This window comes from Berghia stephanieae, chromosome 1 (genome assembly GCF_034508935.2).
Source record: "Berghia stephanieae isolate SIO BIC M18660-M18661 chromosome 1, UCSD_Bste_1.3, whole genome shotgun sequence".
In the NCBI taxonomy this organism is placed as follows: Eukaryota; Metazoa; Mollusca; class Gastropoda; order Nudibranchia; family Aeolidiidae; genus Berghia; species Berghia stephanieae.
Window position 1 is genome coordinate 89,819,693 of NC_088360.1, and position 15,052 is coordinate 89,834,744.

At 38.3% G+C, this 15,052-nt stretch overlaps 3 protein-coding genes across 3 annotated transcripts in view; 2 read left to right on the forward strand and 1 right to left on the reverse strand.

Annotated features, from left to right (window-relative positions):
• Positions 1 to 416: 416 nt before the first annotated feature.
• LOC144961022 (transcription initiation factor TFIID subunit 8-like) overlaps positions 417 to 15,052 on the reverse strand; it is a 43,097-nt gene continuing 28,461 nt past the window's right edge. The window contains exon 8 of the mRNA XM_078894369.1: positions 417 to 3,535. The gene's annotated coding sequence lies outside the window, so the exon portion shown is untranslated. The remainder of the gene's footprint in view (positions 3,536 to 15,052) is intronic.
• On the forward strand, positions 492 to 1,968 carry LOC144958615 (uncharacterized). Its single transcript, XM_078890742.1, has 4 exons — positions 492 to 703; positions 1,057 to 1,262; positions 1,390 to 1,523; positions 1,729 to 1,968. The coding sequence occupies exons 1-4, from the start codon at positions 492 to 494 to the stop codon at positions 1,966 to 1,968; spliced, it is 792 nt and encodes a 263-aa protein (XP_078746868.1).
• LOC144958686 (uncharacterized) lies at positions 2,498 to 6,734 on the forward strand. The gene is made up of 11 exons (XM_078890861.1): positions 2,498 to 2,658; positions 2,896 to 3,029; positions 3,129 to 3,273; positions 3,420 to 3,544; positions 3,901 to 4,181; positions 4,277 to 4,500; positions 4,683 to 4,910; positions 5,108 to 5,188; positions 5,539 to 5,620; positions 5,796 to 5,954; positions 6,489 to 6,734. Exons 1-11 carry the CDS (start codon positions 2,498 to 2,500, stop codon positions 6,732 to 6,734), a joined length of 1,866 nt encoding a protein of 621 aa, XP_078746987.1.

Genomic DNA, 15,052 nt, shown 5'->3' on the forward strand with positions numbered 1-15,052 from the left:
TGTTTTTGTTTGGTAAAGTCATAGAACTGTTACTTTATACATAATACGATGTTTTAAGACATGTTTTTTGTCAAATGGGTCTTCATTTTGTAAAAAAAACGACCGTGGATGCTATGGCTTAGAATGTAGACAGAAAAATGGCGCCGATGCTTGTCCTGACGACAACACTCAGTTAACCAAATTTGTATATTTAAATTTCTTAAATCATAAATGGATGATATTTTCGGTGTTTTTAAGTATAATTAAGTTCATTTTTGTGAATTTATGGAAATTTATGGAGACGATGCAGGTTATTGGACGTTTTAATAGAGATATAAAGTTTGGCTATTTTTAACCAGTTTAGGGGATTTTTTTTGTTTACTTACAATGGGTTCAATTTTCTTGGTTATTTTTGTTTGTCATTATAATGTATTCACTTTATTTTATGTTTTCTTCAACTGAAAGCATGTTTCTGTCTTAGTATAATTCAATATTCTTGTTTTTCAGACAAAATGGCAACTACTAATAATGATGTTCCTCTTCATACAACCTCCATCGCTCGGAGGAAAATGAAGGCCGAGGACCCGGAACGGTATGCGGAGTACCTCGCCACTGCCCGGGTTGGGCAGCTAGCGGCGCGGAAAGAGGAGAAGCGCCGCATTCAAGAAGGCCTCATGACTGAGGAAGAGTTGGCAAAGGTTGCTGCCAAAAAGTTGAAAAAGAGGTATGTTCAGCAGTGTTTGGGTGTTTGCATTCTGTATCTGTCTGTATCTGTATCGTACGTCGCTGACATCCAATTCTGGCATAGGCGCGACGGTTGGGGGGTGCGCGATGCGTTCCCTACTGCTGGCTACCGGCTTTTGCCAGTGCCGCCTTGAAACTATTTAAAGACGTTTCTTTCACTATAGTATTATTATTTGTGGTTGTAATAATCGTTTATGATAACTGTTCTTCCCATTGGTGGTTGGTGAGTCCCAACTATCTTTGAGTTGCATAAAATTTTCTCGTTTTGTTCAAATTTGACGGACTTGATTTTGCACTACACTATCTTTTTTTTTTTCAATATATTATTTTCAGTAAAAGGCAAGCTGAGTACTACCAAGAGCAGAAGCTCTTGGCCGCAAACAGGGCAACCCGCAACAGCGTCCTGCCAGTACCTGCGGCAGTGCCGTCTACACCAAATGGAAAGCAACCCAAGGACATGACGCCAGAAGAGTTGCGGGTTCACAAAGCCGCGCTGCGGAAGAAAAGCAGGGATGGGCGCTCTAGCCAAAAGACGGCAGGTAAATATGCTTTTATTTTTATTGGAGGGGGGGGGGGTATTCTTTTACAAAAACCAAAGAACACAGCTTGCTCAATCACATAGAACACAGCTTGCTATAACAAACATTCTTGATGCTTTTCCCCCAGACAAAAAAAAGCGACGTCAGCTTTACCATGAAAAAAAAGAGGAAAAGCAGCAAGCCATTCAAGAGACATTGGCGTCTTGCAGCCAAGAACGGCTGGAAAAGCTACCAAGAGCGGCTCACTTACTGAACCATGAGGTATACATGTAATTTTTATATATCAAATCTTTTTTAAATTTTCAGAATTTACAAGGTGCGCTGAGGACAGAGCTGCACGGAAGAGAATGGTTGGCAACGCAACTGACGGTGCACGTCACATTAATTGATTTTGAATTTTCCATGCATGTAATTCAACTTTTTTTTAAGCAATTTAGCATTAACAAATTCATTTTAATTTTCACAGTACAAACAGAAAGTAAAACTTCTGCAACTCACCAACGAGCAGTATGCTCAGAATACTATGAACCTTTGCTACCCCAAGACTCCTGAGAAGCGGGATGCAATTGCCCGTCTTCAGCACAGGCATCCATGCAAGGAGCTGTTCCGGGACAATGTTGACCTGGAAGACGAACTTGGCATCATCGTCCAGGACATAGATGGTGGTGCGGAACTCCATACAGCTCCAATCCAGTGCATTAATTGATTTTGAATTTTCCATGCATGTAATTCAACTTTTTTTAAAGCAATTTAGCATTAACAAATTCATTTTCATTTTCACAGTACAAACAGAAAGTAAAACTTCTGCAACTCACCAACGAGCAGTATGCTCAGAATACTATGAACCTTTGCTACCCCAAGACTCCTGAGAAGCGGGATGCAATTGCCCGTCTTCAGCACAGGCATCCATGCAAGGAGCTGTTCCGGGACAATGTTGACCTGGAAGACAAACTTGGCATCATCGTCCAGGACATAGATGGTGGTGCGGAACTCCATACAGCTCCAATCCAGTGCATGGGGCAATAATTGTAAGTATGCATGTATGTTTTTTTTTTTTTTTTTTTTTTTTTTTAACCCGTCAAATGGAAATTGAGTTGAAAAATATGCCAAGTAGTGACATTTTATTCACAGTTTATTTTTTATCCCTTCTTATACAGGATTTCTACCTGACGGAGGAAGTGACGAGGCTGCTGCCTCATGCGCGGTATTCGACCAAGTTTGGGGCAGCACGGGTGATGCTGATGACAATAAAAGAAGCCCATATGAAGTTTAAAGAAGCTCACCCGGACATCAAGGCTGGACTGACCCTATTCCAGAACCACAGACCTAAAAATGTCAGGCTTCTAGGGTCAGTTCCAGTCGAGAGTTGCCTGTGCATTTACTGCACCAACGTCAGGTAATGCCCTTTCCATATCTTGCTATGTACATTTTATTTTTGAACCATACACTTTTCTTAGACTCCAGGACATGTAATACATATTTTTCTTGATTCGTTTCAGGTTGAATTTGAATGCCTGCAGTGAAGTCTTGGGATCAAATGAATCTCTTTTCGTGTCTTGCTCTGTGAATTTTATTTTTGAACTTTGCAATTATCTTAGATTGATATAATATATTTTTTATTCATTTATTGCAGGTTGAAACTGAATGCCCTCAATGGAGTCTTGGGGCCAAATGAGACCCTTCCATCGGAAGGTAAACTACTGAACTTCGTAAATTGTCCGGTGGACAAAGTCAATGTCAGATGGAATGGCATTGACTGTATTGATGGTGAGTTATGTCTCTTGTAAGTGTTTTATCAATATTATTAATTATACCTTCATTGTAATATTTTATACTTATGTTTTTGTTGGTTTCTTTTTTGTTCAGGTAATTGCGCCACGTGCAAGGACAAGATGCGGCCCTTGAACATTTTCTGCCAAGACATCCTTCACATGGAGCTTGTTCGGTGGAAATGTTGGGGTCGCAATGAAGCAGGCAAGATGGAGCCTATGTCCAAGACAGGAACTGTTAGGTAAGTTGCAGAGATGGGCATTAATGCCTTTTGCAACTAAATTTATTGAAGTTGAAGTTGCATATTATCATAGCTGATTTTGTTTCTAGTGCTTGTCGATTATTAAGTGCATGTCTCATGGTTCTCTTGTCTTGGTGATCTTTCAGAATGCTGCTTCAAGAGTTGGCCGGTGAGCTGCAGCCGGAGAAAGGGGTGACCTTTTCACAGCACCTCTTCACTGCGTACTGGCAGTACGACCAGTTCAAGTCGAACAAGAGAAACCCTGAGGATGGTAAGTGTTTTGTATCCTATTACTGCCAGCTTAATATAACGTATTTCCTCCACAGAAATGATTTATTATTTAGTATACATTATCGACAGATTAATAGTAAATACAATCCATCTTTTTTTTCTTACAGGAGCTGTAAGTGTTGCATTATATCCCTGCCAACTAATATAACATTGTACTTCCTCCACAGGAATTATTTATTGTTTAGAAAACATTGTAATAAAATCCATTTTTTTTTCTTACAGGAGCTGTAAGTGTTGCATTATATCACTGCCAACTAATATAACATTGTACTTCCTCCACAGGAATTATTTATTGATTAGTAAACATTGTAATAGAATCCTTTTTTTTTTTTACAGGAGAGGTAGTTATGGTTCAAGACTTCGCAGAGAACCGCAAGGCTGTCTATGCCGAGGAAATAAAGAGTGCTCACTTTGGTAAGGGACAGATCACTGTTCATCCTATGGTCTGTTTCTACCGGAGGGGTGATAATATTACTCGGCATAGCATCTTGCTCTTATCTGACGATATTGGCCATGACTACCATGCGGTCCAGGCCTTCACCCTTGCTGCTCTACAGATCCTGAAGCAGCATCTGCGAGTCAGGAAGTTGACGATGTGGAGTGCTAGCCAGTATAAGGTAAATTATCATTTTTGACGGTTGTCTGGCTTGGTGTTTCAACTAAACACATTATATATTTGTTAATTTGTTTTTTTATGCTTCTGTTTTTCCAGGGCAGAGGCACATTCGCAGATCTGTCTCTCTTTCCTGACTCGCTGAAAGTGCAGCGCTGCTTCTACGGATCAGAGCATGGCAATGGTGAGGCTGATGGAGAAACTGGCGTCCTCAGTCAGATATTGAGGAGAGCTTCTGCAAAGGGGGAGTCTTTCCTTGATGCCAATGGCATGGCAACTTTTTTCCAGAAGCACCATGCCATACATACTGATTTAAAGATCAGGTAAGCAACTGGGATGAGTTCTTTCTATTGTTTTTTAAATAGTTTTTTTTTTTCCCCAGCAGCACCACATCAATCATAGTGATCTAAAGATCCGGTAAGTAAGCAATTGAGATGTGGGTTTGCTTTTTCTTCCTTTTAACCTAAGTCTTATGACATTCGATTTTTATTTTTTCATTTCACAGAGAATATGCCGTGGTCAACACGATCCAGAGGGACAGACCCGAAAAGAATGTTGAGACCTTGCCCGGGACCAGAAAACTACACCAGTTGGTCAGGCAAGGTCAATACGTCCTGAAGTCAAGAAGGTTGGCCTGCTTTTGCACCCTATGTGTATGCGGCAATACAGGCGCATGTGTCAACCAGTCTGTAGTTGGACGGTATGACACTCACCACCTACAGAACAAGGCAGGGTAAGTCTGCAGAATTTACTTTTTCTTAAAACTTAAAACCATTTCAGGATTCACACTTTTTCAGCTTCTCTGTGGCCAGCGGTGTTATTTCTTTTGTTTCATTCATCACAGCCGACAAACCAAACTGACAAATTCTCTGACCTTATATTCAGTTTTAATGTTGTCATTGGTGTCATTATTTATTGTTTCATTCACAGCCAACCAAGCAAAGAAACCATGTTCCCCGAAGAGTCCCCTGAGATGCCATCAAGTTTGGTACAAAACCCTCCCGAAGAAGAGTGAGTAACTAGCATTATTTACTTGTAGTCAATACAAAAAAAAAATCTGGTTCCCTTTCATTTAATTTGATTCCCACCATTTTTCTTTCTTGTATGATTCAGATAACATCAGTAAAATTTCTCTAATTAGTTGTACATTTATTTCAGCTACTTTTCTTCATATAAATATTTCGATGATTATATGTTATTTGACTCATTATTAATATTATTTGCTAATTTTATATTTTTTCTTTGGGCAGGTTCTTTTATTATTTCATATTGCATTACACTTCTTAACATATGAGGTATAAACACAACTTTCTATTTGACTTTAATGTAATACCAGAACCATATTTACTTATCTTTCCCAGATCAGACTGTCCAGTGGTGAAGGTGGGGGAGTACCTCAAAATAACATGCGAGATAAACAAGCTCACAAAGACTTTTTTTGCTGTTTTAAGAAGTTTTTCATACCTTTAATGCAATATTTTGTAATATTTATAACTCATTTTCATGTTTTCTGAAGTTGCAGGTGGTAAGTAAGCTGTTGTTTGACTTTGAAATTTGAATTTTTTTTTTTTATGATAAGAATATACCTATCATCTTGTTTCTTGTAATTTTTCCACAGGTTTCAACCCCACCAGAGCCTTCTTCTGATGCTCCATTCGTGCGATTCATGCGGAAGGGCCCTGGCAAGAGTTATGTGTTTGGTGATGTTCCAGATGAAAGCTTCATCAGTCAGGGCCCTCCGGACAACTACCACTGGACGAAAGTGCCCTCGGAGCAAGTTACGATTGATAACAGGGGGCACTATTTTTTAAAATTATAATTGATTGTATATATTAACCTTTATTTGTATTTGCTGTATATATTAGATTTATTGATTATTTATGACATTTCAAAGAATTTTATACTTTAAAATAAAAAAAACATGAAAACTTCAAATTTTTCCGACTCGTGTCCTTTTGTATTTTTTTTTTAAACATGGCATGAATCCTGCTATTATTTTGAGAAAAATGCATGGGCTGCTTAGTTATGCTGTTTCAAGATGATTTCAAATGCCTGGGAGCAGGTTTACATTGAAATTTTGGTGATCCTGAGAATTACCAGAAATTTAAAAAAAAAACGGAAGGTTGTCTTTCCTTGACAATTTCTCGTCATGTAAGAGGCCTGCTGCTCTCAAAAGCTATTTTTTCTGAATCTGCAATGATTAACCTTTCATTTGATACCAAATATGATGTGTTTGGAGTATTTTGAAAATTGGTCAAAATGGGCCCCAAACTGAAAACCCTCTGAGACCCTTTGTGTTTTCCGCCATAAGAAAGTCAACTTTTGTACCAGAAATCTTAAGCTGATGAATTCGTCGAAAAACACAAGGCTTTATGCTGCAGAGGACCTGTTTTTAGCATTTTCATGGTATGAGAAATCCTGTGCTTTGTATTTTGAACTTCGTAATCATTTACAATTACCATCTACTTCTACCATGAAAAGAATTACAAGTGTGGCAAATAACACCTCTGATGAAAAACTTGCAGTTGCAATGGAGGAGGCCAATTCCCTAAAATGATCTAACTCTGTGCTTAAAGAAACCATTAATGAACTTTAAGTTAAACCATCATTACATAGACTGAATAAAGGAGGTCAAGTTCATAACAAAAGTAAAGAAAAAGACAAAGAGTCACCAGCTTACGCTCTGCCTATAACACACACACACACAAACGAATGTTTTAATCATCTTGACGAAAGATCCAGAAATTGTATTTTAATTATTGATGAGGTTTATGCCAAGGCATCAGTTTCATACAGAGGAGGTACCATTTATGGATATGCTGTTGATTATCTTGATAAATTGGCTACAACTTTTATTATGTTTTATGGTAAAGTGCTTTTGTGGATCAAGAACATTTCTTGTCGAACTGTTACCCTGCCATGCCTTAACACCTGGTTTTCAGTACAGTAACACTATAAATGTCATTTCTACCATTGAAAGATGTGGAGGGAAAGTAATTGCAGTAATAAATGATAACAACAGATTGAATCAAGCTTTTTTCAAAAAAATTCCTAAAAATTTTAGTAAAATAAACGAATCATCTCCTTGGATTGCCATGCCCCCAGTTGATCCTCCAAGACCCTTATTTTTACTGTATGATACTGTTCATCTATTGAAAAATATCCGAAACAACTGGATCACTGAGAAAACAAAATGTCTGAATTTCTACCCTTGTCATTCACTGAACCAGTAACTGCCCAAAGGTCTGATTTGGAGGAACTTCATAATTACGAGACAGGATTTCTTGTAAAACTTTCAACTCTTTCCAAAACAGCTTTAAACCCCACAAGTATTGAAAAACAGAAAGTTTCCCTTGTATTGGAAGTATTTTCTGAGAAAACAAGCACTGCATTGAAATCGAATTTGGTCTGTCAGTTCTTGGGTCAACACTAAATCATTTATAGATGAAGTTTTGAAGCTTTGGAAAGTTTTTAACACAAAGTCTCCCTTTCAAAGCACTCGTTTTCATGACCCAGATCGATTATGTATTGAACTTTCAGAAGCTGGTAGTCATCAATTGAATATCCTGGATTAATGGGCAATGCTTGCTGACCGGATGGCTGCATCAAGTCCTGTTCTAAGGGGAAAATCCTTCACAAAAGACACAGCAAATGCATTAGCTTGGACCTGCAGATGCCTTATTGACGTATCAAAGAACCTCTTGACACAAAGCAACTCCATCCATCATCAATATGTTCCAACAAGCATTTTGCTCATTTTAGGATGTCAGCTGGTTGTAACTTTTATATAACAGCCAAGGAGTACTAGAATCTAGTAGTCTTTGATAACAGCTCAAGATCTTTTGAACTGTCATCATATAGACAGGGCCAAGCTTTTCATTTGAGAAGGATATTGATTTTAATTCCTCTGGACATTCCTGTGACCTCTGTGGGAAAGAACTGACAGACTCTGAATTTCTCATCATTGACGACATTCCTTTTACTACTAACACACTTTCATCTGATGAGAAAATGATTCTTTATATCGGAGGCTATGTGGCCATTAAAGGATGAAAAGTTGCGAGGAGCAGATGGAGACATGTTCTCTGAAGTAGTCAAAAGTCTACACTGAGGAAATGGACAGAGGTGGTCTAAATTACCCTTTGACCGCTACTTCTCTTTTTATTCTATACTGTTACACTTTTTTAAAACTGTCTGGAGAATGCATTGTCGTTCAAGACTCTTCAGAATTTTTCAAAATTTTCCAGCACTGTTTCATTTGGATGTTGTTCTCAGCAAAATTTCTACATGCAGAATTGTAAATATTTTATTGAAACGTTTCTGCACTCAAGCTAACAGCAACAATAAAGTCCAACAGCAGAGAAGGAAAATAGCCAAATTGTCATCCTTGTAGTTATAATGAATTATTTTACTCATTGTCCCACCCCCACAAGTCCTATTTCATGCATTGTTATACTGTTGCAGTCCCAAGCCCGCAGCTGAAAGCATACCTTTTTTATATGCGTTCAGTAACTCAGAGGGAAAGATTCTGTGTTCATTCAAATGGATATATATTAAATTTTAAATTGTGCAAATATCAAGGTAAGACATGTTTTATATTTTAATACTTATTTTTCTTCTTTCATTCAATGTTTTTCTCTCTCTCTCTCTCTTTTTTTTTTTTTTTTTTTTTGGGTGTGTTTTACTAATGTGATTTATCAAAAACAGAGCTTAAACTACAAAAATATATTTACTATTTGTAAAATAAAAAAAACCATTTATTTTTCTCTTATTATTATATAATAAAACCAGTCTCAAAAATATTGTGAAAAGAAAACAAATTCCGGCCTAAGATAGCGCGAGTGCAGTAACACTAACACAGCAACTCGCTCGTACCTTACGCTGGGCCCTAAACGAAATCGCCATATGGTGTGCTGAGCTGGCCTGGGTTGGGGCGCTTAGGTAATAGTAAATGAAGATGGTCCAGTGGACTCTGCTCATTGCAATTGCATGGCAAGAGCAGCAGAGGCTTGCACGCACGTAGCAGCCCTGCTGTTCTACACCAAAACTAGTGGCAGAAAAGCTAACAGTGACTGGGAAACCTGTCTACTGGTCCTTACAAGTGGACTGAAAAAAAGTAGGCTCCAGTAAAACTTTTGAAATAGACTTTACAAGCAGAAAAGCCCAGTTGGATGCGTAATTGTTGGAGAAACCCTTTAACTTGGGTAATAGTGAATGAAGATGGTCCAGTGGACTCTATGGCAGGAGCAGCAGAGGCTTGCACGCATGTAGCAGCCCTGCTGTTCTACACCAAAACTAGTGTCAGACTAGCAGACTACCATTAACTTAGGTAAAATCTAAACTATGGTTTCGGCAAAGGGAAGGGAGGATAACTGCCTCCAAATTATATAATGTACATCATACAAAAGATGATGATCCTTCTATGTCTCTTATTCAAAGGATTATTTCACCAAAGCCCTTTTGTACAGAAGCTGTACAGTGGGACACAGATATGGAATCTGTGGCAAGAGATGTTTATGTTAAAAAAATGTCAAGTTCACATGAGAATTTTGTTTGTGATGTAACTGGTGTTTCTTTGTCAGAAGTATCCTTCTTGTTTATATTGAGGGAAAGGTACCTTGAGATAAAATGCCCTTTTCCCACTCGAAATGATACCATCATGGCTGCAACAATTAAAAGGAGCTTCTGTCTTGATAATTTTGGGAACAATTTAAAATTAAAAACTAATCATCCATATTATTATCGATGCTAAGCACAAACGTATGTGACTGGAAAGAATTACACTGATTTTTGTATCTGGACAGAACTTTCCTTTTGTTGCTATGCCTGATGACAATTTCTTGTTTATATTGAGGGAAAGGTACCTTGAGATAAAATGCCCTTTTCCCACTCGAAATGATACCATCATGGTTGCAACAATTAAAAGGAGCTTCTGTCTTGATAATTTTGGGAACGATTTAAAATTAAAAACTAATCATCCATATTATTATCGATGCTAAGCACAAATGTATGTGACTGGAAAGAATTACACTGATTTTTGTATCTGGACAGAACTTTCCTTTTGTTGCTATGCCTGATGACAATTTCTTGTTTATATTGAGGGAAAGGTACCTTGAGATAAAATGCCCTTTTCCCACTCGAAATGATACCATCATGGCTGCAACAATTAAAAGGAGCTTCTGTCTTGATAATTTTGGGAACAATTTAAAATTAAAAACTAATCATCCATATTATTATCGATGCTAAGCACAAACGTATGTGACTGGAAAGAATTACACTGATTTTTGTATCTGGACAGAACTTTCCTTTGTTGCTATGCCTGATGACAATTTCTTGTTTATATTGAGGGAAAGGTACCTTGAGATAAAATGCCCTTTTCCCACTCGAAATGATACCATCATGGTTGCAACAATTAAAAGGAGCTTCTGTCTTGATAATTTTGGGAACGATTTAAAATTAAAAACTAATCATCCATAATATTATCGATGCTAAGCACAAACGTATGTGACTGGAAAGAATTACACTGATTTTTGTATCTGGACAGAACTTTCCTTTTGTTGCTATGCCTGATGACAATTTCTTGTTTATATTGAGGGAAAGGTACCTTGAGATAAAATGCCCTTTTCCCACTCGAAATGATACCATCATGGTTGCAACAATTAAAAGGAGCTTCTGTCTTGATAATTTTGGGAACGATTTAAAATTAAAAACTAATCATACTTATTATTATCGATGCTAAGCACAAACGTATGTGACTGGAATGAATTACACTGATTTTTGTATCTGGACAAAGGTTGGATTTTTTCCTGGAAAGAATTGAATTTGACCCTTCTTTCTTTGATGTATGCTTGGCAAAAGCCTGCAATCTGTTTTATAATGTTTTATTTCCTGAATATTGATCACTTGACCTATGCATTTGATAGAACAAGCAGAGATAAGGTTCATTATCATGAAAAATTCCTTCAATTGTCCACAGTCTTAAGGTTACTCAGAGATAGCATAGGATGGCTCTGATACATTGCTAGAAAGATGTATTTCATGTTTTAAAAATTTGTGTAAATTGTATCCGAGGAACTAACATATAAATTATCTCTGATTGTATTGTAATGATATTGTTGAAAATGTAAATTTGCTATTGAAGGAGCTAATATAAAAAAAAAAAAACATTTTACGGATAGAGCCTCCGTTTGTAAAGCTTTTGATGTAAAAATGTCAAAATATAAAAGTGATTCACTACATGGAGAAGAAACATCCAGAGGAAGTGCTTGATATTGCTGTCAGTTATGATGGCTCGTGGTTGACCCATGGCCAGAGCACAAAGAAAGTGGAGACTGCTCAATAAACTTCAGCGGAAGCTCTGGCATGATGGAAGTGACAGCAGCCGAAGTTCTTTGGAACCAGTCAGTCGAGAACCACAATTTTCGTTACACGACAATGGTCAGTGATGGTGATGCTAAGGCGTACAATAGGAAGGAATTACGGCCTTATGGGCCTGGTGTTGAGATCGTGAAAGAGAATGTATCAATCATGTTTCAAAGCGTATAGGCACTGCGCTTCGTAATCCGGTTGGTGATTGCAGAAAAAAGGAATTAGCTTGGGTGGCAAAGGTCACGGGTGCCTCACTGCTGAGACCATGAGAAAGCTTCAAAAGTATTATGATAAAACAATTCGAAGCAATGCCACAGCGGAAGAAATGAGACGGGCTATTCTTGCTGGTCTTAACCATGGTTATTCCACCGATGACTTTCCTCAACATATGTATTGTCCTCCTGAACCGGACTACTGGTGCTTTTATAAAAAAGATGTTGCTGCCCATGTGTATCCTGGTAAATACAAGCAGCGTGTACATATCCCTTTGAATGAGCACTTGAAGGGTTGTCTTCGGATGCTCTGTAAAAGCGTTGTGAGATGAAGACAACACAATGTCCAAACGAAAGCTTTCATAATTCTGTTTGTTCAAGATGCCATAAAACATACTTCCATTCCCTGAAAAAAGTTGATTTTGGTGTCATAAGTGCGGCTGCAGAGTATAATTTTGGTCCAGCAGGAATAACATCACTGAAAGTGTCTTTGGGCATCGGTAGACTGGGAGAACACTCCCAGAGGTTGAGTCAGCAAGCAGAGTCAAAAAGACTTGACCAAAGCATACAGGCTGCTCAACATAAGGTGGGGGGGGGGGGGGGGGGGGTTTACAATGCGAAATCAAAAGCTCCAAAATAGATGATTGCACTTTCCTTTGCATTTTGTACATAAGATGTCAATACTCATACTGATGTCTTGTCCCCACCCCCTCTGGCCTCTCCTTTTTTCTCCAGAATAAAATGGCTTTTATGCAAAGGTTTTTCACTAAGGCCATTCTCAGCAACACGGGATCTTTGGTGTCGATGAGAAATTCCATCTGGGCAATTTTTTTCCACGCATCTTCTACTGAAAAACTGCCGAAACATGAGCTTTGTTCAGTTGATTGGTGTCCCCAACTAAAAGCCAAGGCAGACAAGCGCCCACCACCGTCCCACAGCAGTTCTATTGCCATCAATGAAAAGGTAGCAGACAGCATCAAGCCATTATTTGAGCGGCTTACTGGGGATGACCTTCTCGAGCATTGTCTCCAGGGACGTACCCAAAATCCCAACGAATCTGTCCACTCAGTGATCTGGACATATGTTCCTAAAGGCAGGTTTGTTGAAGGATCCTGAATAAAATTGGGACTTCATCTCGGCACTGGCCAAGTCAATTCTGGGGCCCATTCTCTACGGCACCTTATGAAGGAAGCTGGACTAGCCATTTCACCAATTTCGATTACTCTTGGTGATGCGTGTGACAAGGAGAGGATTATTTATTCAGAAAGGTCTGAAATGGAGGAATCAAAACGAAGGAAAGAAATTCATCTTAACTCTCAAACGTTCTATAAATAGAAACCACGATCACCGGTGATCGCGACAACGCCCCCTTTTTCATAATCCCATTTTGCGGTAAAAAATCGCCAGATTATGTGTTGAAACAATTATTTTATTATAAAATAATGATTTTCATCCAATAATTCATCACGATTATGTTAAAAATGTAAAAAAATGTTAAGAAATAACGAATGGGAGGGAGAGGGGGTGGAGAGAGAGAAAAAGTGTTTGTGTGTGAGTGAGTGATATAGAGAGTGTTTGTGCGCGCGAATGAGGAAGGGGCAGAGTGCTGAAATTTTTAGAAATTAGTGTACCGGTCATGTAAATTTTAAAAATATTCATATTTATCTTCCTTTCTTTCTTTATCATTTTACCTTTTTGTACCTTTCAGGGTAAGGTTTCATATTAATCTAATATTAAATATCTAAAATCCATCTCTTTACATCCCTTTTCAGACAAAACGGTGGCCTATGGTTTTATTCTACAACATGCTTGACACCAGCACTGTCGCAGCAGGCGCAGTCTACAGAGAAAAGAATCCAAATGACCCACTCTCCACCACCCATTAAAGAGCAGACTTCATTAGGAGTGTGGCAAAAGATTACATGCGGTTCCAAATGCTAAGAAGGTAAGTAGTTTGTATACTACCTATTTCTGTAGATTTCCGATACATGGTTATGTACATAATTTGGTGGGCACATGTTACAATTAGAACACCAAGTGAAGCCAGTAAGGCGCTTTTAACTTTTACATTTTTTTTACAAGGACAACCTCACCACTACGACGGTACCTCCAAATTTAACATCCAAGACACAATATTTGTAGTCGTGATTCTGATCATGTTACCACTCGTAAACTAAGATTGACAGGCTTAATTCTCCCTAGCAGCGTACTTCTATTATCTGATTGAAAGCGCTCTTCAAATTTGGAGCGTACTAGGTTAAGTCAGATATTTCTTGAATGCACAGAAGATCATTCTAGTAATAAAAATAGAGCATAACTCCCTGTTGTCTTTATTCTGATCTCCACTCCAGATACCAAGTATTAGTCAAAGCATCCAGGGGCCTAAGGGATGTTATGAGAGCTTGCTTGCAGGACATGGGACTGTCAATAGAGGAAGGACCTGCATCTGCTTCCACCGAAGCCAAGAAAAGAGGACGCTGTGGTCTGTGCGACAGGAAGTCAAACAAGAAGGGCACAATCAAATGTGCCCAGTGCAAAAACTTCCTGTGCAAGGAACATGTCGCCAAAACTGTTGCCGTTTGCAAAAATTGTGACTAATGATCATCATTTGTGCATTTGAAATAAATATATTCCATTTTTAACCGTACTTGCATCTTCTTTTATTCAGTCATTTATTGTTATAAACAGCTTATAGATCATTCTGGGTATATAATCATAATTGATTCACTAACAACAAAATGATATAAATAGTTTTCTATATAAAAAGTATGACCCAAAAAGTGGAACACGAATACTTTCCCTATATAAAAGTATGACCCAAAAAATGGAACACGGAGTACATGGTGTATGCAAAATATCGAAGTATGCCTAGGGTTAAAGATAATATTTGAGTTTCAGTAAGGCGCAGTAGCTCAGTCGGTAGAGCATCAGACTCCGAGCCGAAAGGTACCGGGTTGTGTTTTTTCCTTGGGCAAGAAATTTACTCTAATTGCTCCACTCGACTCAGGTGTAAATGAGTACCCAGCTTAAGGGCGGTGACGGAAATGTAGATTGATAGTATGTGAGCGCTTCCTATAGCAGCCCGTACTATATATGCTCCCCGGGGAGTTGAGGTGTTGATTTGTCAGTAGCCTGCTGGGGGGAATGACATTGTAAAGCGCTTTGAGCACTGACCATGGAAAAGTGCTTGTTAAGCACACCGGTTTTTTTTTTCTTTTCATTGACTTTAGAAGGATATTCTGTTTTGCTGAGAGTTTTTTTTTTAATTTATGTTTTTTATTGGAGTGAGTTTTTT

What these genes read in the sequence shown, in the direction of transcription:
- LOC144958615 (XM_078890742.1), top strand. Translation starts at nt 492, where the DNA reads ATGGCAACTACTAATAATGATGTTCCTCTTCATACAACCTCCATCGCT. An exon ending in CTCTAGCCAAAAGACGGCAG is followed by an intron (nt 1,263 to 1,389) that starts GTAAATATGCTT and finishes CTTTTCCCCCAG; the next exon opens with ACAAAAAAAAGCGACGTCAG. An exon ending in CTCACTTACTGAACCATGAG is followed by an intron (nt 1,524 to 1,728) that starts GTATACATGTAA and finishes TAATTTTCACAG; the next exon opens with TACAAACAGAAAGTAAAACT.
- LOC144958686 (XM_078890861.1), top strand. Translation starts at nt 2,498, where the DNA reads ATGCTGATGACAATAAAAGAAGCCCATATGAAGTTTAAAGAAGCTCAC. An exon ending in CATACTGATTTAAAGATCAG is followed by an intron (nt 4,501 to 4,682) that starts GTAAGCAACTGG and finishes TTCATTTCACAG; the next exon opens with AGAATATGCCGTGGTCAACA. An exon ending in TCACAAAGACTTTTTTTGCT is followed by an intron (nt 5,621 to 5,795) that starts GTTTTAAGAAGT and finishes ATTTTTCCACAG; the next exon opens with GTTTCAACCCCACCAGAGCC.